Source organism: Ranitomeya variabilis (genome assembly GCF_051348905.1).
Source record: "Ranitomeya variabilis isolate aRanVar5 chromosome 1 unlocalized genomic scaffold, aRanVar5.hap1 SUPER_1_unloc_1, whole genome shotgun sequence".
Classification (NCBI taxonomy): domain Eukaryota; kingdom Metazoa; phylum Chordata; class Amphibia; order Anura; family Dendrobatidae; genus Ranitomeya; species Ranitomeya variabilis.
This window is the reverse complement of record NW_027507931.1, coordinates 1,990,942-2,015,670: the sequence shown is the minus strand read 5'-3', so window position 1 is coordinate 2,015,670 and position 24,729 is coordinate 1,990,942. Positions and strand designations below refer to the sequence as shown.

The following is a 24,729-nucleotide window of genomic DNA, read 5'->3' as shown; positions in this document are numbered from 1 at the left end:
TGCTTATTCTTTAGACAGGACCAGTTCCCAAATTCTCGACCGTCCAGGTTTGACATTTGACTTTCTCGACTTATAATTTAACCTCTCGTTTCAGGTTCGACAACCGTTTCCTCCACCGGTGGGTTGGACTGTCACTGAAGCCCCCACACAAGTTACCTTTGAAACCCACCCAGTCCAAGAAACCACATTTCATGTCCCCCCTTCACAGCAAAATGTACCGCATCATCACGGGAATAGTGCTCATCACCACCATCATCATCACCACCACCACCACCATGGACAGCAATCATTAGGTAGCCGGACGAGGTCCAGGATCTACAACTCTCCTTCTAATAGCTCCTCCACCCAAGATTCAATGGAAGTTGGGCACAGCCACCACTCCATGACATCTTTGTCTTCCTCAACTACTTCTTCCTCAACATCTTCCTCGTCTACTGGCAACCAAGGCAATCAGGCCTACCAAAACCGCCCCATGGCTGCTAATACCTTGGACTTCGGACAGAATGGAACTATGGATGTTAACTTAACAACAGTCTATTCAAACCCTCGCCAAGAGACTGGCATTGCGAGCCATCCGCCGTACCAATATTCTGCGAATACGGGCCCTGCCCACTATGTAACTGAGGGACATCTGACCATGAGGCAAGGAATCGACAGAGAAGAGTCTCCCATGACAGGAGTTTGTGTTCAGCAAAGTCCTGTGGCTAGCTCGTGACTAAATTAAATTTAGGTTTGTTTCTTGTGTGTTTTGGCTTTTTTTTTTTTTTTTCTATTATGACGTGGTGTCTTTTTTTTTTTTCTTTTTTCTTTTTTCTTTCTCTTTTTAAGTTTGTTTTTGCGTTTTTTTTTTCCAAAAAAAAAAACAAAAACAAAAGATAAAAAAAAAAAACAAAGTGCAAAAGCTGCTTTAATCAGAAGGAGATAAACACACTTAACCGCTACAACAGGGAAAAGCTGACTATTTTTTTAAACTTGAAACGATTGCAAAGGGACAATGAAGTCAAGACAACTTTTATTATTATATTTGCCTTTTTTTTTTTTTTGCAGGTTTTCGCCTTTTTTTATTTAATTTTTTTTTTGTTTTGCTTCTATCCTTTCCCACTCACTTAACTCTGTACACTTATTGCAATTATTTTATAAAAGCTATATATGTATTTGTACATATATATTTGTATATTTTAACCATAGTAAGTTATACTAAACATAGTCAGTTGCCAACATGATAAAAAAAATTTTTTTTTTTAATAAAAAGTAAATGCAACCACCCACATCCCCCCTCCCAGACCCTTTTTTATTTATTTATTTATTTTTTACTTTCGTCCTTTCAAGGGCATTTTTTAGGAAAAACGGTCACAGGCAAGATACGAAAAGAAAGGGCCTTCAGGATCTAGAGGGAGGGTTACATCTGCGTTGCACCTAAAATTCAACACGGAAATTGGCAGCTCCCAGTGAAAAATTAGGAAGCAGAAAGCAGCTATTTAATAGGAATGTGTGGGTGTGGCAAGAAGATTAGTCAGCTAAAAATATTTTTTTTTAGATTTATTTTATTTTTTTTAATTGTCAGTCCAGAGGTTGAAGGTCTAAGCGTTTGAGGATAGACTTTGGCCTTACAGAATTGGACAAAGAGCCTGCCTTTTCAGATGCAACCACCTTCTGGACACGTTTTTGCAAACACAGAATGGGATAAATTCAAGAGGCCTTTCTTAAAAAAAAAAAAAAATATATATATATAAAAAAAAAAACTTGTGACCCAATAATTAAAAAGCTTTTTTTTTTTTAATTTTAATTTTTTTTTCTCCTCCAAGGTCACTATCCTTTTTTGTCATACAGCTGACGTAGTGGTTGAAGGTCACCGATAATAGTGGTTTGCATTTGATGGAAATAGCTACACGTGTCCTTTTCCTGCTTTATTTTCCTCTCCACCCACCAACTTTTGTTTTATTTTAGTTTTTTTTTCTTTTTCTTTCAGCACTTGGTATCTCCACCATTAGTTCTGCACAAAGATGTCTTCTGTTCATCTTGAACGTTTTTATAAAAGAAAAAATACTTAAAAAAGAAAAAAAAAATGCAGAATTTTATGTGACTGCTTATTTTTTTGCCTCACAATTATCCTGTGAATTTTACAAGAAAAAAAAAATTATTATTTTTTTTATATAATTTATTGTTACCAAAGCTGTTTTTATAGCACATAGATGTCTGTAACCAATAATGTAGCAGTATCGCACTTTGACACAAGGTGTAGATTTAATTTTTTTTTTTTTAACCCTTCGATGATTCTGGCTGTATTATAGCTTCAGCAAAACTGGAACTGTTGTGGAAAAAAGAAAAAATAACTATTAGCAAAACTTTTTTTTATTTTGCAGGCACTTCTGTCCCGAGCATTGAATGATCTTTGTATTTTCAGTGTTTCACCGCGAGATATCTATCTATCTATCTATCTATCTATCTATCTATCTATCTATATATATATATATATATATATATATATATATATATATATATATATATATATATATATATATATATATATAGTAGATATATATATATATATATATATATATATATATATATATATATATATATATATATATATATATATATAGATATATATATATATATATATAGTAGATATATATATATATATATAGTAGATATATATATAGAGATAGATAGATATATAGATAGATAGATATTTACCGAGATATATATAGATATACATAGATATAATCTATCTATATATCTAGACCGGGGTGTTACATTTTGTCCTTGCTTAGGTTTATGTGAAATTGAATTTTAATATTTTTTATTATATGTATTTTATGTAATTTTAAATTGTACATGGTTTTATTTCAGATCCATTGACTTCTTGTGTAAGAGCATAATCCTAGGTTTTGGGGTACCATACACTAACTATATCTTTGCGGGGGAGGTCCTGCTACGTGATCAACTGCAATGCATATTTTCATTTATAAACAGCAGTTGTAAAACTACAACTCCCAGCATGCTTTTGTAGTAGTTGTACACCTTACTGGGAGTTGGTTTCACAACATAGGCAAAATTTGGGTTATCTTTGGCCACACTATTTGCCGCGCTATCCAGTAATATCCGTGCCCTCGCCGCAATTGGTACAAAAACAACCGCTGAAGGAAAAAGGCCATTGCCAAAAATTCTGCTAAAAAAAATACGATTAGAAAGCTTCTTAAAAAGGTATCTGGTAGCCGATCCGACCCATCGAACTGCTGAAAGCGTCATGTAGGTTACGGGAAGAGCAGCTAAGGCGTGTGGTCATGATCATCGCATTCCCTTGGCTTTGTGGGAGTGTAGTCCCTTTTTGTGCAGAGTAACAGCTGCAGCGGCCTTCTCAGTGGATGCTACAGCGGTAAAGGGGAAGGGTTTGTCAGAGTCCAGGCCCAGGGGACATAAAGGGACCACCGCCATATGCACTGGTTGTGGCGGCACAGGTCTCCTATCTCTCCACCCCCGTCACCGGTTTAGCGCTGTTCAGCGGTTTTCATAGGTCAAGATTTCTTGACAAATTTGCAAGTGACATAACTAAAACTTTGAAATGTACCATAAGGTTCAAGTATTGACAAGTCCCGCAAGAGTCATTTTATGTTCAGTTTTCACTATATATATATATATATATATATATATATATATATATATATATATATATATATATATATATATATATATATATATATATATATATATATATATATATATATACTGTTCAAGAAAAATAAAGGGAACACTAAAATCCCACATCCTAGATATCACTGAATGAAATATTCCAGTGGTAAATCTTTATTCATTACATAGTGGAATGCGTTGAGAACAATAAAACCTAAAATTTATCAACGTAAGTCACAACTAATATCCCACGGAGGTCTGGAGTTGGAATGATGCTCAAAATCAAAGTGGAAAATGAAGTTACAGGCTGATCCAACTTCAGTGGAAATGCCTCAAGACAAAGAAATGATGCTCAGTAGTGTGTGTGGCCTCCACGTGCCTGTATGACCTCGCTACAACACCTAGGTATGCTCTTGATGAGGCGGCGGATGGTCTCCTGAGGGATCTCCTCCCAGACCTGGACTAAAGCATCCGCCAACTCCTGGACAGTCTGTGGAGCAGCGTGACGTTGGTGGATGGAGCGAGACATGACATCCCAGATGTGTTCAATCGGATTCAGGTCTGGGGAACAGGCGGGCCAGTCCATAGCTTCAATGCCTTCATCTTGCAGGTACTGCTGACACACTCCAGCCACATGAGGTCTGGCATTGTCCTGCATTAGGAGGAACCCAGGGCCAACCGCACCAGCATGTGGTCTCACAAGGAGTCTGAGGATCTCATCTCGGTACCTAATGGCAGTCAGGCTACCTCTGGCGAGCACATGGAGGGCTGTGCGGACCTCCAAAGAAATGCCACCCCACACCACTACTGACCCACTGCCAAACCGGTCATGCTGAAGGATGTTACAGGCAGCAGATCGCTCTCCACGGCATCTCCAGACTGTCACGTCTGTCACATGTGCTCAGTGTGAACCTGCTTTCATCTGTGAAGAGCACAGGGCGCTAGTGGCGAATTTGCCAATCCTGGTGTTCTGTGGCAAATGCCAGGTGTCCTGCACGATGTTGGGCTGTGAGCATATCCCCCATCTGTGGACGTCGGGCACTCAGACCATCCTCATGGTGTCGGTTTCTAACCGTTTGTGCAGACACATGCACATTTGTGGCCTGCTGGAGGTCATTTTGCCCGGCTCTGGCACTGCTCCTCCTGTTCCTCCTTGCACAAAGGCTGAGGTAGCGGTCCTGCTGCTGTGTTGTTGCCCTCCTACGGCCCCCTCCACGTCTCCTGGTGTACTGGCCTGTCTCCTGGTAGCTTTTCCAGCCTCTGGACACAACAGTGACAGACACAGCAAACCTTCTTGCCACAGCTCGCATTGATGTGCCATCCTGGATGAGCTGCACTACCTGAGCCACTTGTGAGGGTTGCAGAGTCCGTCTCATGCTACCACGAGTGTGAAAGCACAACCAACATTCAAAAGTGACCAAAACCTCAGCCAGAAAGCTACTGAGATGTGGTCTGTGGTCCCCACCTGCACAACCACTCCTTTATTGAGGGTGTCTTGATAATCGCCAATAATTTCCATCTGTTATCTATTCCATTTGCACAACAGCATGTGAAGTTGATTGTCAATCAGTGTTGCTTCCTAAGTGGACAGTTTGATTTCACAGAAGTTTGATTTACTTGGAGTTATATTCTGTAGTTTAAGTGTTCCCTTTATTATTTTGAGCAGTGTATAATATTTGAAACACATTTTATGGTGTCATTGACAATTCATACTTGGCACAAGGTTAAACTTTTTAGGACGATGTAGACCGTTTCACGAGGGCTTATTTCATCAGTGTGTTATGGGGGGGCAGAATATTCTGTATGTAGAAGTCTGTTCTCCCATAATATGAGGGCGCAGCAGCCCCTGTTATTGATCTTTATGTAAAACATTAGATCTCTTGGCTCCAGGTATTGAAAAGGTTGATTTCTTAAACGACTAAGTTACTAAAGTAATAGTGTCCACGTAGACCGCCATTCTTAGGGTCTATTCTATTCTGGGAACAGAACAATCATTAATACGCTAGTCCTGTCCCCATACAGCGTTATGTTATCGGCAACACATGTCCTGTTTATACCTGGCTATTTGTTGACGATACACTTTTCAATTTTACGCTTTAGAAGTAGATGGAGACTTGTTTTCTTAGTGGGTTGGTTGATGCTTTTTTTTTTTTAATTTGTTAAAGGGAATCTGTCAGCATTTTTTTTTTTCTGTATAATCTGAGAGCAACATGATGTAAAGGCTGATAACCCGATTCCAGCGATATGTTACTTACTGGGTTTTGTTTTGCTGTCTCAGTACAATCAGTGTTTTATCAGCAGCAGATTATCGCTACAGGACTAGGTGCCTCCTAGTCCAGCCACGCCCCCACCACTGATACAGCACAGAAATCAGCCAATCAGTAGTGTGGGCGGGGTTATACACAGCTCAGCCTTCCAAACAGGGAAAACTGTGATTCTATCACAATTGCTGCACTCAGTAAACTAAGTGATACATCGCTGGAATCGGGGTCTCAGCCCCTAAATCATGCTGCTGACTGTTATTGATTTTTATTTATTTTTGTCATATTTTTTATCCATGCTGGAATAGTGTGATCCAATCTCCTCCCATAGTGGAGTGGGCATCATATTTTCACCAATGTTGTCCAAAAGAAGTCGCAGAAATCAACCTTTTTCTATACAGTTTCCAAAAGATCTGAAGGGTATTGCCTTGGATAGGCACAGGCGATGGCCGCTAGTGTTCCCTCTTCACTTTTATATAGAGAGAAGTCTGTACCCTATGAAAACTTTTTTCAATTCACCCCTATCGAGAGTTCAAGTCGAGCCCCCCAACTCTCTAGACCCCTCCGGGTACAGTCCAGTTTTGTCTGCTTTTTCTACACGGTTTGGTTACAGGACGTCTGTGCATTGTAAAGAAACAGCATGGGAAAAATAAAAAAAATTATTAAAGGAAAAAAAAAAAAAAAAAGGTACCTACTATACCTGTGTTCAGATTGTACGATCTAGTCCGGACTTGCTGTGTATATTGTAACGTTAAATGAAAAAAAAACAAATCGCCCTTTGTATTATAGTCATGCAGTCTTATGTATGATAAACAGTTGAATAATTTCTGCTCAGACTCTTTACTTTTTGCTTTAATTTTTTTTTTCTTTTTTTTTGCTTTTAATTTATGAAAAATAGAGAATTTGAAATTTGCAGTTTTCTATGCAGTTCTTTCTTTTTCTGCAAGATTTTCTAGACTGTATCTGTAGCGACGCGATTTTATGAAATGGCATGATTTTTTAATTTTAATTTTTTTTTTTCTCCCCCTGAATGATGTACAGTTTATTTATATTTTTTTTTTTCCCCACAAATGGTAAAAAAAATGTATTGGGACTTTCACTACACACAAATTTTATTTTTTTTCCTGTCTTGTTTACCTACATGAAAAGATGCGCTCTGTCAGATTACTCACAAATGCCTTTAACTTCAGTTTCTCGGTGACGGCCTCGATAGATTTTGATGGTCGTTGAGTGGGTCCGGTCCGGTCTTAGGGTGGGAATAGACAACGAGGCTTGGTTTGCCATGTTTTTTTTTTTTTTTTTTTAACGCCTTACTGAAAGTTGACTTAGCATCGGTTTCACAAAAGTAGACTATTAGCGACATGACGTGCCCCTTTTTTTTTTTTTTTGACGGAAAAAGAAAAAAAAAAATCCTGAAATATATTTATATGAAGTAACAATATAGACGGCGTATATTTTGCTCATCAGAAATGAGATCTCTAAAATAAAAAAATATATTTCTTAGTTCATATATAAATATATATATAAATATATATTGAATGCCAAAGCCAGCTTTACTTTGATGTTACTGTATCAACCCATTTTTATTTATTTTGTTTTTACAAAGTGAAAAAAAAAAAAATTCCCTGTGAGCACTCGGACGTGTCCAGGACACATTTTCTTTAATTTTTCAGGCATGTTAGAAACACTCACCGCTGTTTATAGTTTTCTCATATAATCCGACCATAGCAAAAAAAAGCTGAATATTGGCATATTTTGTAAGGAGGAAACGGGAGGGGGTCGTTTTTCCCTGCAGAAAAAAAAAATTCCATAACATTAAAAAAAAAAAATATTTCAGATTTTAGTCGCCGGCTGCATTAAGAGTTCAGAACTTTTTTTTTTTTTTTTGCAGGTATCCAAGATGAAAATATAATTATTTTTTTTTAAGTTTATTTATTTTTTATTTTTTGGGGGGTGTCTTAAAAAGAAAAAAAATATATCAAGTTACGACTTTGTAATCCTTGGAATGGAATTGAGTGGCAATTAGTTTGCCTCCTGAAAGTGGCATATTTTTGTATTCTTTACTGTAGATTTAAGGATTACGTTCACCACAAAATGTATTTTGTCATACTCCCTTTTAATCTGTATATAAACGCAGCTTAATAAATAAGTGTACAGTTTATCCCTCAACTGTGTTTTCTTCACTACTCCTTGACCTCGCAGGGAAAGCGCTGGGACCGGGAAAGCAGAACGATCCCTCCCCAATCCCGCCCCCACAAAAGTGTGTAATTGTGGAAATATTTAAGAAAGGAAAAACATTTTGGGGGTGATTTTTTTTTTAAAAAAAAAATTATTTTATGAAAATTAAATTGATATCACGCTGCCTTCCACCAAAAGCTGCGATTAAAGCAGCCGGAGGAAGAGATGGCAGTGAGAAAAACACACCCGCATCCTGCATGGGTACAACACTGTCCATTGGCGCCAGCACTGTGCCCCATTCTGAATGCTGGGGTACAATGGGCACAATTACCTCCAATAAATTACACTGTGTTCCAAATTATTATGCAAATAATATTTCCTCCTATTTTCTCTAAATTACCTATCTGAATCGCAGTCATTGTTATTTTCCAGTCATCTACTATTCTAGTATAATTGCAATGTTTTGGAACAAACTGCCTATGAAAACAGTATCTTTTTAAAAAAAAATAAACACTCAAAATGCATGTTCCAAATTATTATGCACAGCAGAGTTTTCAACCTTTTTTTTTTATTTTGAACAAAAAAATGGTCGATTGTGAAGTTATAAGCATTATCAGCTTATTACAAAATGAAATCAAACAGTTTTCAAGTGAAAACTGTATTCTAGGTGATGTTACATTTGCACATAGGACCCCTTGTTGGAAAGAAGCTTCTGAATCTCTCGTCCATTGAATTTGTCAGTTTTTGGATGGTTTCTGCTTCCATTGTTTTGCATGTGGAGAGAATCCCCTCCCAGAGCTGTTGCTTAGATGTGAACTGCCTCCCGCCATCATAGACACTCCTTTTGATGATGCTCCAGAGGTTCTCAATGGGGTTGAGGTCAGGGGAAGATGGTGGCCACACCATAAGTTTGTCCTCTTTTATGCCCATAGCAGCCAGAGCTGCAGATGTGTTTTTTGCAGCATGAGACGGTGCATTATCATGCATGAAAATGATCTTGCTGCGGAAAGCACGGTTCTTCCTCTAGAACCATGGCAGGAAGTGTTGTTTTAGAAACTCCACATAGATTATGGAGTTCATCTTTACCCCTTCAGGGATCATAAAGGGGCCGACAATCTCTCTCCCCATGATTCCAGCCCAAAACATTACTCCACCTCCTCCTTGTTGGCGCCTTAGCCGTGTTTTCATGGGGTGTCCATCAACCAGCCATCCTCCACTCCATCCATCTGGACCATCGAGCGTTGCCCGGCACTCATCGGTGAACAAAACAGTTTGGAAGTCAGTCTTCATGTATCGTTTGGCCCACTGGAGCCGTTTCTGCTTGTTGCAGTGGATAGAGGTGGTCGACAGGATGGCTTACGCACAGCTGCAAACCTCTGAAGGACTCTGCATCGTGTTGTTCTGGGGACGTTGGAGGCACCAGCAGCTTCAAAAACTTGTCTGCTGCTATGACAAGGCATTTTTGCAGCTGCTCTTTTAACCTTACGCAATTGCCTGTTGGAAAGGGTCCTCAATTTTTCCTTATCAGCATGCACACGTGTGTGCTGGGAATCAGCTACATACTTCTTGATTGTGCGATGATCACGATGAAGTGTCTTGGCAATGTTGATTGTAGTCATGCCTTGACCTAAATACTCCACAATTTGTTGTTTCTCAGCAGCCGACACATCCTTTTTCTTTCCCATTTTGGCAATTAATGTAGGCTGTTTAATAATGTGGAACAGCCTTCTTAGGCTACGTTCACACTTTGCGGGTTTTGCCGCGAATCCGCAGCGGATTTGACACTGCGGATCCGCAGCAGTTTTCCATGCAGGGTACAGTACAATGTTACCCTATGGAAAACAAAACCCGCTGTGCCCACGCTGCGGATTTCCGCGGAAAAAGCCGCGCGGCTTTTCTGCGGAAAAAAAGGAGCATGTCACTTCTTGGTGCAGAATCGCAGCGATTCTGCACCCATAGAAATGCATTGATCCACTCACTTTCCGCATGGGGCTGTGCCCACGTTGCGGGAAGTTAAGCGGATAATGTGCAGATGGTACCCGGGGTGGAGGAGAGGAGACTCTCCTCCAGGCCCTGGGAACCATATTTTGGTGTAAAAAAAAGAATTAAAATAAAAAATGATGCTACACTCACCTCTCAGCGCTGCCCGCGGCGTCCGGTCTCAGTTGCTGTGCTAGCAGGACCCGTGATGACGCCGCGGTCACATGACCGTGACGTCACGAAGGTCCTTGTCGGCACAGCCGCCTGCAGCAGCGAGGAGATCCGGACATCGGAGGGTGAGTATAACCAATTTTTATTATTTTTTACATTACTATTGATACTGCATATTGCTGCATATGCAGCATCAATAGTATAGGCGGAAACCCGCAGCGGAAACCGCGGAACAAACCGTGATAAATCTGCAGGGATAACCGCAGCGGTTTTGCCCTGCAGATTTATCAATTCCGCTGCGGGATTAACCCGCAGAGCAGGCCGCAAAGTGTGAACGTGGCCTTAAGTAGTCTTGCCTTTATTTGGACTCACCTGCCAAACTAATGTGCACAGGTATCTGCAATTGCTTTCAGTGATATAAAGAGCCCTGACACACATCACCATCAATGAGTTTAAATGACAAACCAAAAAATTATAACCTTATCACTCCTAAACTCTTTGTGCATAAGAATTTGGAACACAGTGTAGTTTTGCATTCCATATTTACAGCCGGGGTTAGAGTCCATAGTTGTTTTTTTAAATTTTTGCTGACTTGAGAGCTGAAATCTAGAATTTCTTGCTTGAGATAATGTACACTGTATGGACAAAAGTATTCTTTAGTCATTGATTTCTGTTTCTCATTCAGTCCCATGGTGTACAACCTACAGAATTTTCTTAAAATTGGAGAAGTACAACCTCAGATGAGCAACAACACGTGACCAACTCCGCTGTCATTATTTAATAAAAACCAGGCCAACATGCAGAAGCGGTGTGAAAAAGTAATACACCCCATGCATCAGTAAGAAGTAATCCTCTTCTGTATGACTGTCGGTCTCTCGCGTCGTTCCGGCAGAAGTTTTGGCACCTTCTTTACAATGTTGCCGAGGTCGATTGACATCTGTGGGCTTCCGTTTCTGCACAGATCTCCTAAGGTAGTTCTATTGGGTTGATGCCTGGACTGTGACTCGGTCATAGCAATACCGCAATTCGTTTTTTTTTCAAACGTTCTGACGTAGATTTGCTGCTTTGCTTGGGATCATTTTCCTTTTACTTGACCCAGTTTCAGCCAAGCTTTAGCTTTTGGATGGACTTTCCTCAAGTTTGACTCCTGGAGACTTTGGTATACAAAGAAGTTCATTGTCAACTCAAAACTAGTGCAAATCATCACGGCTCCACCACCGTGCCACACCATATGAGATACTTGTACTGATATGCTGCTTTTGGTAGTACAGGGCATTTGGTCTGATTTGTCCAAAATAAATTGTTCCAGAAGTCTCATGGTTTGTTCAGATTAAGCTTTGCAAACTTTAGCCGTCCTGCCATGTTCTTTTTACATAGCAACACTTTCAAGAAAAGTCATATTTGTTCCATCTTTTTCTAATTTTAGAGTTATTAACTTGAACATTTTACGCATGTTGAGGACTTTAGAGTCAGAGCTGTAGCTCTTGGGTGTTTTTTTTTTTTTTTTTCTTTTTGCCATTTCTTTGAGCATTGTACAGACTGATTTTTGGAGTGAATTTGCTGGTATTTTCACTTTTTTAGGAAGATTGTAAACTGTCTTAAATGTTTTCCACTTCAATAATCCTCCTCACTGTAGAAAGAAAGACTTCAAATTGTTAGTGAATGGCCTTATAACCCTTCTCCAACTGATTGGCAGCAACAATCACTTCTCTAAAATCACTGCTGATCTCTTGTCTTCTAACGTTTTTTTAACTGAGTGCTACAAATCAGCACACTGAGCAATCTTCTGCTCTTATAGAGATGGTCGCACCTGAGGATGAACAATTAAACGAGATTACCTGACTGCTCCTTACCCACTTACTACTAATGAAAGCAGTAAGGGTGTACTTATTATTATTATTATTATGCCATTTATTCCATGGCGCTTTACATGTGAGGAGGGGTATACATCATAAAAACAAGTACAATAATCTTAAACAATACAAGTCATAACTGGTACAGGAGGAGAGAGGACGCTGCCAGCGAGGGCTCACAATCTACATGGGATGGGTGAGAATACAGTAGGCGAGGATAGAGCTGGTCATGCAGCGGTTTGGTGGATCGGTGGTTACTGCAGGTTGTAGGCTTGTCGGAAGAGGTGGGTCTTCAGGCTTATTTTGAAGGTTTCGATGGTGGGCGAGAGTCTGATGTGTTTTGGTAGAGGGTTCCAGAGTAGGGGTGATACGCGAGAGAAATCTTGTATACGATTGTGGGAAGAGGAGATAAGAGGGGAGTAGAGAAGGAGATCTTGTGAGGATCGGAGGTTGCGTGTAGGTAAGTATCGGGAGACGAGGTCACATGTATTGAGGAGACAGGTTGTGGATGGCTTTGTATGTCATGGTTAGGGTTTTGTACTGGAGTCTCTGGGTAATGGGGAGCCAGTGAAGGGATTGACAGAGGGGAGAGGCCGGGGAATAGCGGGGGGACAGGTGGATTAGTCGGGCAGCAGAGTTTAGAATAGATTGGAGGGGTGCGAGTGTTAGAGGGGAGGCCACAGAGCAGGAGGTTACAGTAGACAAGGCGAGAGATGATGAGGGCATAGGGTTTTTGCAGATTCTTGGTTTAGGAATGTACGGATCCGTGAAATATTTTTGAGTTGAAGGCAGCAGTAAGTGGAAAGGGCTTGGATATGTGGTTTGAAGGAGACATCAGTGTCAAGGATTACCCCGAGGCAGCGAGCTTGTGGGACTGGGGAGAGTGGGCAGCCATTTACTGTAATGGATAGGTCCATTGGGGGGATCGCGTGAGATTGGGGAAAGACGATGAATTCTGTTTTGTCCATATTAAGTTTTAGAAATCTAGCGGAGAAGAAGGATGAAATAGTGGACAGACATTGAGGGATTCTGGTTAGTAGGGAGGTGATATCTGGTCCAGAGATGTAGATCTGTGTGTCATCAGCATAGAGGTGATACTGAAAACCGTGAGATTCTATGAGCTGTCCCAGGCCAAAGGTGTAAATGGAGAAGAGCAGGGGCCCAAGGACTGAACCTTGTGGGACTCCAACAGATAGGGGGCGAGGTGAGGAGGTGGTGTGTGAGTTGGAGACGCTGAATGTCCGGTCTATTAGGTATGATGAGATCCAGGATAGGGCCAAGTCTGTGATGCCAAGGGATGAGAGGGTCTGTAGTAATAGGGAATGGTCCGCTGTGTCAAAGGCAAAGGACAGGTTGAGGAGGAGGAGGAGGACAGAGTAGTGTCGCTTGCTCTTGGCGGTTAATAGGTCATTGGTGACCTTAGTTAGGGCAGTTTCAGTGGAGTGGTGTGACCGGAAGCCAGATTGTAAGCGGTCAAAGAGGGAGCACACTGCTGCTGCATTTTAGCCCTAGTTTGGGTAAAATAAATAACACTAATATGTCATGTGGCATTGCTCATCTGAGGTGTATTTACCTAATTTGAAGACCTATGGACCAGATTTTTATGGTTCTATATGTACAGGTCCTTCTCAAAAAATTAGCATATAGTGTTAAATTTCATTATTTACCATAATGTAATGATTACAATTAAACTTTCATATAGATTCATTATCCACCAACTGAAATTTGTCAGGTCTTTTATTGTTTTAATACTGATGATTTTGGCATACAACTCCTGATAACCCAAAAAACCTGTCTCCATAAATTAGCATATTTCACCCGTCCAATCAAATAAAAGTGTTTTTTAATAACAAACAAAAAAACCATCAAATAATAATGTTCAGTTATGCACTCAATACTTTGTTGGGAATCCTTTGGCAGAAATGACTGCTTCAATGCGGCGTGGCATGGAGGCAATCAGCCTGTGACACTGCTGAGATGTTATGGAGGCCCAGGATGCTTCAATAGCGGCCTTAAGCTCATCCAGAGTGTTGGGTCTTGCGTCTCTCAACTTTCTCTTCACAATATCCCACAGATTCTCTATGGGGTTCAGGTCAGGAGAGTTGGCAGGCCAATTGAGCACAGTAATACCATGGTCAGTAAACCATTTACCAGTGGTTTTGGCACTGTGAGCAGGTGCCAGGTCGTGCTGAAAAATGAAATCTTCATCTCCATAAAGCATTTCAGCCGATGGAAGCATGAAGTGCTCCAAAATCTCCTGATAGCTAGCTGCATTGACCCTGCCCTTGATGAAACACAGTGGACCAACACCAGCAGCTGACATAGTTACATAGTTAGTAAGGCCGAAAAAAGACATTTGTCCATCCAGTTCAGCCTATATTCCATCATAATAAATCCCCAGATCTACGTCCTTCTACAGAACCTAATAATTGTATGATACAATATTGTTCTGCTCCAGGAAGACATCCAGGCCTCTCTTGAACCCCTCAACTGAGTTCGCCATCACCACCTCCTCAGGCAAGCAATTCCAGATTCTCACTGCCCTAACAGTAAAGAATCCTCTTCTATTTTGGTGGAAAAACCTTCTCTCCTCCAGACGCAAAGAATGCCCCCTTGTGCCCGTCACCTTCCTTGGTATAAACAGATCCTCAGCGAGATATTTGTATTGTCCCCTTATATACTTATACATGGTTATTAGATCGCCCCTCAGTCGTCTTTTTTCTAGACTAAATAATCCTAATTTCGCTAATCTATCTGGGTATTGTAGTTCTCCCATCCCCTTTATTAATGTTGTTGCCCTCCTTTGTACTCTCTCTAGTTCCATTATATCCTTCTTGAGCACCGGTGCCCAAAACTGGACACAGTACTCCATGTGCGGTCTAACTAGGGATTTGTACAGAGGCAGTATAATGCTCTCATCATGTGTATCCAGACCTCTTAATGCACCCCATGATCCTGTTTGCCTTGGCAGCTGCTGCCTGGCACTGGCTGCTCCAGGTAAGTTTATCATTAACTAGGATCCCCAAGTCCTTCTCCATGTCAGATTTACCCAGTGGTTTCCCGTTCAGTGTGTAATGGTGATATTGATTCCTTCTTCCCATGTGTATAACCTTACATTTATCATTGTTAAACCTCATCTGCCACCTTTCAGCCCAAGTTTCCAACTTATCCAGATCCATCTGTAGCAGAATACTATCTTCTCTTGTATTAACTGCTTTACATAGTTTTGTATCATCTGCAAATATCAATATTTTACTGTGTAAACCTTCTACCAGATCATTAATGAATATGTTGAAGAGAACAGGTCCCAATACCGACCCCTGTGGTACCCCACTGGTCACAGCGACCCATTTAGAGACTATACCATTTATAACCACCCTCTGCTTTCTATCACTAAGCCAGTTACTAACCCATGGCACCCCACACCATCACTGACTGTGGGTACTTGACACTGGACTTCAGGCATTTTGGCATTTCCTTCTCCCCAGTCTTCCTCCAGACTCTGGCACCTTGATTTCCGAATGACATGCAAAATTTGCTTTCATCAGAAAAAAGTACTTGGGACCACTTAGCAACAGTCCAGTGCTGCTTCTCTGTAGCCCAGGTCAGGCGCTTCTGCCGCTGTTTATGGTTCAAAAGTGGCTTTACCTGGGGAATGCGGCACCTGTAGCCCATTTCCTGCACACGCCTGTGCACGGTGGCTCTGGATGTTTCCACACCAGACTCAGTCCACTGCTTCCTCAGGTTCCCCAAGGTCTGGAATCGGTCCTTCTCCACAATCTTCCTCAGGGTCCGGTCACCTCTTCTCGTTGTACAGCGTTTTCTGCCACATTGTTTCCTTCCAACAGACTTACCATTGAGGTGCCTTGATACAGCACTCTGGGAACAGCCTATTTGTTGAGAAATTTCTTTCTGGGTCTTACCCTCTTGCTTGAGGGTGTCAATGATGGCCTTCTTGACATCTGTCAGGTCGCTAGTCTTACCCATGATGGGGGTTTTGAGTAATGAACCAGGCAGGGAGTTTTTAAAAGCCTCAGGTATCTTTTGCATGTGTTTAGAGTTAATTAGTTGATTCAGAAGATTAGGGTAATAGGTCGTTTAGAGAACCTTTTCTTGATATGCTAATTTATTGAGACAGGTTTTTTGGGTTATCAGGAGTTGTAGGCCAAAATCATCAGTATTAAAACAATAAAAGACCTGACAAATTTCAGTTGGTGGATAATGAATCTATAATATATGAAAGTTTAATTGTAATCATTACATTATGGTAAATAATGAAATTTAACACTATATGCTAATTTTTTGAGAAGGACCTGTATAATCATAGAGTTATTGGTGTACTTAATTTTAGTCTTTGCGTCTGTCATTCTAATCCCAAGTAGGAGAAATTGAGGAACTAAGTGAAGGGTTTCTGAGCTTTGGACAATTACAAATTATTAGAATGGTAAACTTGTTTCAAAGTGACCCCCATTGATCAACTGTAGTCTGTAGAGAAACGCGACAATTAAGTTTTCCTGCAGCTCCCCCGCAGGAGAAATGAAGCATTACATTAAATTAATTCACATTGATAGGGCAGGTTCTCCAGGGAATGAGACGCTCTTTAGAATTTGTCAACACTCTGCCCAAGAGACAAAGATCCTGAAAGGAAACCTCCTCTCCCTTTATTTACTCAGCTTACTAATAGGATGTATGAAAGGGGATTTCTAAAAACTGGATAAGCTTCTGAAGCCTTTGTGCTCTTCCACTGCTGATGGCAAAAAGCTGGGGCTTCTCACAGTCTCTGCAGCGCAATCACGGGGATGGAGAGGTGACTGTAAAATCCTGACAAAAAATCTGTAAAATAGTTTAGAAACTTAAATTGAATACAATTCTTTATCGATATAAATGTTATGAAATATTTCTGTTTTGACAACAGCAAAGTTATGGGGATGTAATAATGATATGCATATTTTATATAATATTTCATATATTTTAGAGGCACTGGAGAAAATAAAATATTTGCAAAAGTTTATGAACCCTGTCATCGACCTCCTCTGGTGTGAAGCAGGAATAGGTGACAAGTCACCAGATACAAAGTCTCCCAATTTACAAATTGTTTTATTTGAATTATTAAGTTTTTATACTACCCCCTAAAAAACGACGACTAGGTGTCTCATCTTTTACGCTATGAAGTGAAGTGTAATCTGTCTCCAGCAGAAGAAATGCAAAGATGGTGTTTCCTGCCTGTTGTGAAGTGTAATCCATCTCCAGCAGAAGAAATGCAAAGGAGGTGTTTCCTGTCTGTTGTGAAGTGTAATCCATCTCCAGCAGAAGAAATGCAAAGATGGTGTTTCCTTCCTGTTGTGAAGTGTAATCCATCTCCAGCAGAAGAAATGCAAAGGAGGTGTTTCCTGTCTGTTGTGAAGTGTAATCCATCTCCAGCAGAAGAAATGCAAAGGAGGTGTTCCCTGTCTGTTGTGAAGTATAATCCATCTCCAGCAGAAGAAATGCAAAGATGGTGTTTCATGCCTGTTGTGAAGTGTAATCCATCTCCAGCAGAAGAAATGCAAAGGAGGTGTTCCCTGTCTGTTGTGAAGTATAATCCATCTCCAGCAGAAGAAATGCAAAGTTGGAATACAAGAAATGGGTGCTTTATCTCTTTTCTCGATCCAACTAAATACAGGCAAAACTGAGTGGTGGGCTTTTCATTCAGTGCATACAAGCCACTGGATAATGTTGGGAGCTTTCAAGTGAGGGAAAGATAGTTCCAGCACCTATACTGTTGATAGAATGCTAATCACAAGAATCTGGACAAAAGTGGATGGCGGGAGAAACTGATCAAATCCTGAATATAATAGACGGGTAGATGCACCAAAAGGATGAGTGAGGAAGAGGGGAACACGATCGTGCATTGGTACAAGTCTTGTGGGAAGAAAAATGGCAAATCGCACCGTAGAGTTTCCGTTTTTTGGATGGAACCATCGTGGGTAACTATTAACAAAGTTGTCATTTTGTAGAAAAGTTCTATTTTTAAAAGACAGATGTGAATTGATCCCTACTATTTTGGGAACACAAAAGGTGGTTTCATGCAGAAATCGCTTTCCATCCGTAGACGGTGCAGTAATTACAAAGTGTTGCTCTGAGCGCCGCGCTCGCTGCCCTTTGTGCGAGCTGTGCCATTTACTGCTAAGTGCAGGCTAATTACAGCCCCCGGCAATAATATCTGTCACCAGACCAGATTAATTACAATATGGCAGTCGCCGCTTTCCCCTCGTTTGTGGTTCCAAGAAAGGTTTTCACCTGCTCGTTAACATAATTATTCTCGCTGAATTGTATTTATGTGACTTATGTGACTTAGGTGAAGGGGGGCACTAAAACCTGGAGACAGTGCTCTAAGATTAGGAAGAAAAGGGTTGTTTCTTTATTTTTTCTCCTTCTTAGAAACAGCGCCACTGTTATCTTTAGGCTGGGTCTGGTATTGCAGCTCAGTCTTGCAGTAGTACAATAGTCTTGAGTAGTGCAATTTTGGGGAAAAATCAACCTTCCTTTATATTCTAATGTGCAGGAATCCTTGGCTGGAGGCTGCTTGCTACAACCCCCCATGTGAACATGCAGAGGGTGAGCCCCTTCCCTGTCCTATATGAAATTTATCACTCTAAATTATACATCTGCCGCATCATCACTGCGAACAAGGGCACGGACACCATCAGTCCCCTTATCGGGAGTCAAATTGCATGTTACATATTGGATACCGGACGGCCGAAAGGGGTTTCTACAGCTACAAAGAAAAGGATTCTCTACTGTAACAGCAGCGGTATAATGGGAAACTCTACTAGAAGAAGCCATAATGGAAAATTGGCTGAAGCACCACATACACAATAGTTGTCAGCCAACAACGAATCGGCCCATCATTCTAGTAAATAGGGGCTATGATATTAAGCTGCATGAGCCGCCATCAGCCAGGATCTGAGTGCAGTTACCACCAAGTGCTATTGCGTGCATTGAGGATGTGGAGACTGGTAAATAGGAGAGACTAGGTTATGATTAACATTTAGAAAAAGGGGAGAGTTAGGTTAGCGAGGGGCCTGCCTAAAGATGTGTTTTAAAGTACGCTTAAAAACGTGGAGGCTAGGTATTAGTCGGATCATCTGGGGTAGTGCATTCTAGAAAATTGGCGCACCACAAGAGAAATTTTGGAGACGGAGGTGGGAGGTTCGGCATATGGAGGATGTTAGTCTTAGATCAGTTGCGGAAAGCACAAATAGGGTGATAAGACAGAGATGACGGAGGTGTCGTTCTTTTTCCAAACTAACCCCATAGGAACCGCCCAGGGATTCCGGCTTTTGCGAATCACGCCATTGTGCATAATGTAGGCCAGCAGTTCTTCACCTCCTGGTACATCTGAGGTGTGATCTGCCGATACCCCTCTTGAATGGGAACAGTAGTTTCTGTAGGGATCTGGTGTGGAATAGCCCGGGTGCCCCCAAAGTCGTCTTCATGTCGTTTGAATACCCCCCAATATTACTGTAATAACGTCTCGATGTGCCCATCTTGCCTCGAAGAGAACTCTGTGAGGTTGGCCTCTATCTATTCCAAGAGGTGACATTCAGTGGTTCATTTCTGCTCTCCTGACTATCGAGCGTCACCCCTAAGGTCCACGGATCTCTTCCCACAGGTGTCAGTCCTATAGCATCAGCTCTGAGGAGATCTTCCAGCATTATGTAAACTTGGGCCATTTCTTATCGGGGCGTCAACTGCAAACTTGCTCCAGTCAAGTTTATACAACACACAGGTGCTCGTTCTTGTCGCACCGTGGCCAGGAACCTGGAGATCGTTTCTTCTCCCTCTATTGTCTCCATCTATCCGTCCTCACCCTCTAAGGATACATGGGCCAATATCGGCATAGTGAGTACAGTCTGTCCCACCGGCAGTGTCACTGTGACTTCAGGCAGTATCAATACTTTGCCAAGATGGTGGGAGGAGAAGCAAGAGGAGGAGAGTTGCTGAAACACCTTACTGGCTGGATCACGAGTGGCACTGGTCCAGTTGTTTTCATCCGGGCCCTCAGCCAAGAATTGTCCCTCTTCGATTAGCACGTTCATGCCCAGGGTTTCAATTGGTCATCCTCCTCCGGACCCCTTTAGTCAGCACTATTCCCTTTCGGCTCAGGTCTTTTCCATACACCCTGACAGACATCCACACTACTCCCACTACAGGGATAGGTAGTTGATTATCCGCCACCAGTCAGATGGTGTGTTCTTCTCCAGAGCGAGCAAAGTGACTTGGGAAAGTGACTCTGGAAATATGTGGCTGTGCTGCCCATTGAATTCAGCCCAGAAAATGGATCTCTTGCAGACAATATCCTCAGAGTTTTCTCTTCCGCCCTCTGAGGCTCGAAACCTCATGGTATGCTCCAAGATCGTGGGGTGTGTTAGTTTAATGGGCACCCCGTTCTCCTCCTTTCTCGACTAAGGCAGTATCTTTAAATATGCTCCCTTCCACCTCAGGTCCAACACTCTTGCTCGCATTCCCATGATGGGCTACGTACGTGGCATGGCTCGGAAAAAATGTCTTTCCCACTTTGACCTCCTTTCATGTGGGGCCGTGTGATGAGCTGGAGGGATGACAGCAGGTACTGCACAGCTCACCTTGAATGTCCAGGATCTCTTGACTTATCTCCCATACCCAGTTGGGCTCAGTATGGGTTAACTCAAGAGTGACCACTTCATGACTAAGGACCACACCGGTCAGGACAGGGGCCTCTCTCCAGCATTCTAACATCAGCCCCGACATCAAGGAAGCCCAGATCGGGATTCAGGTGTAGGCGCTCCTCTAAGATCTGCCTTGGAGAGGGATCCCTCAGTCCAGCGATTAGTTGGTCCCTCAGCACTTCCTCCAATGGACCCAGTCCTCGGTGCCTGTCTTGAGTCTCCTTGGTGATATGGGCCATCACTTCCTGCAATGCATTAACATACTTAGTTATGGTCTTAGTTATGGTCTCACTTTCCCCTTGGACCCACTGGAACAGCCGCATGCGGAGTTGCCTTAGGTTCGTGATGAGTGAGTATACTCGTTGCTCGGATTTTCCCGAGCACGCCTGGGTGGTCTCCGAGTATTTTTAAGTGCTCGGAGATTTAGTTTTCCTTGCCGCAGCTGAATGATTTACAGGTACTAGACAGGCTGAATACATGTGGGAATTCCCTACCAACCAGGCAACCCCCACATGTACTCAGCCTGGCTAGCAGCTGTAAATCATTCAGCTGCTGTCAACAAAAACTAAGACTGCCGCGACCCAGTGAACTCTACTCCCACAAAGTGACGACACACATGACTATTTAAATATAACTTGTTTATTTTATGAAAACAACTTATTCATATAACTTCCATCTTTTTCTTTTGGCTTAAAATTATGGTCGCAGCTTAAAACCGGCAAAATTTGCCAACCAATCGGGTGTAGGGAGATTGTCTGCCTTCTGGTCTCCCGGTGCAGGTATCTTCACCACCAGAATCTCCACCCATTCCGCCGCTGTGACTGGAAAAACAAACCAACAAAAACACAAGGAAGGGAGGGCGGGAACCAGGTCCGGATTCAAGTGAGGGGTCCGGAAGCCCGCGGGAAGCGCGCCCGCCTCCTTTCAAATGAGGCCACACACCCCAGCGGCGCGGCCTCCAATCAGCAGCGCCGTCACCCCGTGGGAGACCGGGGGTAGCCATGTAGAGGCTCGGCAGTCAGGGGACAGCGGAAATGCCGCAGTGTCCCTCAGACTGCCGCGACCCAGTGAACTCTACTCCCACAAAGTGACGCCACACATGACTATTTAAATATAACTTGTTTATTTTATGAAAACAACTTATTCATATAACTTCCATCTTTTTCTTTTGGCTTAAAATTATGGTCGCAGCTTAAAACCGGCAAAATTTGCCAACCAATCGGGTGTAGGGAGATTGTCTGCCTTCTGGTCTCCCGGTGCAGGTATCTTCACCACCAGAATCTCCACCCATTCCGCCGCTGTGACTGGAAAAACAAACCAACAAAAACACAAGGAAGGGAGGGCGGGAACCAGGTCCGGATTCAAGTGAGGGGTCCGGAAGCCCGCGGGAAGCGCGCCCGCCTCCTTTCAAATGAGGCCACACACCCCAGCGGCGCGGCCTCCAATCAGCAGCGCCGTCACCCCGTGGGAGACCGGGGGTAGCCATGTAGAGGCTCGGCAGTCAGGGGACAGCGGAAATGCCGCAGTGTCCCTCAGACTGCCGCGACCCAGTGAACTCTACTCCCACAAAGTGACGCCACACATGACTATTTAAATATAACTTGTTTATTTTATGAAAACAACTTATTCATATAACTTCCATCTTTTTCTTTTGGCTTAAAATTATGGTCGCAGCTTAAAACCGGCAAAATTTGCCAACCAATCGGGTGTAGGGAGATTGTCTGCCTTCCGGTCTCCCGGTACAGGTATCTTCACCACCAGAATCTCCACCCATTCCACCACGGAGCTCGAGCTATGACCCCACCAAAGAATGGAGCGCCTGAACCACCCCTTCCCGAAGACCATCCAAAAAAATATCCAGACCCGCATCATTAAGATGGACCCCATCTGGTAGGGGAAAACCCGAATTATCCCCCTCTAATCTGTGGTGCCTCACCACAACACCATTCTTAAACCTGTTGAAGCGAGAAATCCGTTGGTTTAAAGTGCGTCTAGATCGTTCCATGGCGCTCAGCTCCCTGGCGCCCCGCCAAACCAATCTAGGAATCAACTCTGACCAAACCAAACGCATCACTGGAAAGAAACCAGGAAATTTGTCCAAATCAGCTCTCATCAGGGTCAACAGTTCAGCGAGAGGAAAAGAAGCCAGGTCGTTCCCTCCTGCATGAATAACCACCACTGTCAGGGAAGATGCGACTCTCGCGATCCGAACGACCTCTGGAAGGACTTTAGACCAGGTAAGACCCCTCGTATCACGCCAGATGATGTCCATACCAGTGAAGCCGAGCGATCGTCCTCCAGGGCACAATTCAGCACGCCGGGCTGCCCAATATATGTATGAATGACCCACCAGCCATATGCTGGGCCGTGCACCATCTGAAAACAATAAAACTGTTAATAAAGAACGGACGAAATACGAAACGGGGAAACAGAAAATCAGTAACTACTTGTAAAACAGCATGCCCCTAACGGTATGTTCTTACAAAACTAATTCGGGCCTGATATACCTAGTGAAACAACGGGACTTCCATCTACCCACCCTTTGAATATCTGATTCAAAAAGACCAGCCCTGGAGGCTTCCGTAGCCACGCCAATCCTAAAAGAATGCGTGCCGAATTCCGACGCGGGACGGCCTAGAAATGATAGCGTACGCCTTAGAACCGCCAAAAACTGACCCGAAAATAAGGAAGAGCCTTTCTCATGTACGAAAAATTGAACCCCGGCGCTCCTCACTTGCATGTAACTGTTGATTAAAGCCAATGGGCAGGTCGTACCTTTTATGGCAAACAGCGGGAACCAGGTACCCCTACCTTCCTGATCGGTTTTTGATCTGCGAACTCTAACCCTTAAACCATCGTCGCAAATCACTATGTCGTCCAGCTGCAGACCACCTGACCTGCGGCGAGACGAAGGGAGAATCTCACTGACTCGCATGGCCCCGAAAAAGGCCAGGCCGAAAGCCGCTGAGATCAACTTGGCCTCGTAAACCGAATCACAAACGGTTCCCGAAACCCTGATTAGGTTAACCAAGAGCGGGAAAGAAATGGGCCTCCTGAGGTCGCTCCGTGTGCCCATCCGACGCCAACCTTTCAGTACTTGGCCGATCAAAAAATACTTAGTTGAATCAGCCCAACCGCGCAATTTGAAGTGAAACGCCACGCCCGATATGCGGTTACGCGCCACCGTACCCGACACCCCGTTAGCCTGCAATCGAACCAGAAAAGCCAATGTGACCTGTACTCTCACGGAATCCGACGAACCTACCGGTTTATCCGCTGCTACCATACACCACTCATCCCACGCCTTACCGTATGCTCTCCAGGTAGACGGAGCAATGGATGACCGTATCAATGGAATTAATTCTCCAGGACATCCCAAACCGAAGGCAAGCATCCCCGGATTCGCTTTTGTTCCCTCTGCAACTGACCATACAGTTCCTGCGGATCAGAATTTGTAACGTCCGTTAAGTTGACATTATCACGGTTTCCCACAACCGCCTTTATCCACACATTGAACTCCAAACATCTCAACACAATAAAACTGATCGTCTTTATGACAGGTAGCAAGGAGGATGAAAGGTAATTTATGGCATGTGCGGAGCTGTCCGTTTTGAGCTGTAAACGGATGCGCTTGTTGCGAAAACACTGACCCCATAGTTCCATAGCCACAGCCAGGGGAAACAACTCTGTCAGTCGGATCCCAAGCCCATGCTCTGCTGAACCATGATTCCGGCCATGCACCGACGCACTTTTGGTTACCGAAACGAACGCTGAAACCGTCAGGGCCCGCTGATTCGAAAATTAGATCCAGGCTGACGCTATCGCAGTCCTCCTCTTGGAAACATGTTTTTCCGTTGTAAGTAAGATGAAATCGCTGCCATACAATCAGGTCACTCCGTAGTTGGGCAGTGAACCTGATCCTATGGTGAGGTTGCGTCACGCCTCGCGTGGCAAGTATCAACC

The 24,729-nt window shown here is 42.9% G+C and overlaps 1 protein-coding gene across 1 annotated transcript in view; it reads left to right on the top strand.

Annotated features, from left to right (window-relative positions):
• DYRK1A (dual specificity tyrosine phosphorylation regulated kinase 1A) overlaps positions 1-1,726 on the top strand; it is a 38,172-nt gene extending 36,446 nt beyond the window's left edge. The window contains exon 11 of the mRNA XM_077278922.1: positions 95-1,726. Within this exon, the coding sequence (XP_077135037.1) occupies positions 95-715 (621 nt within the window). The 3' untranslated portion in view covers positions 716-1,726. The remainder of the gene's footprint in view (positions 1-94) is intronic.
• The last annotated feature ends 23,003 nt before the right edge of the window (positions 1,727-24,729 follow it).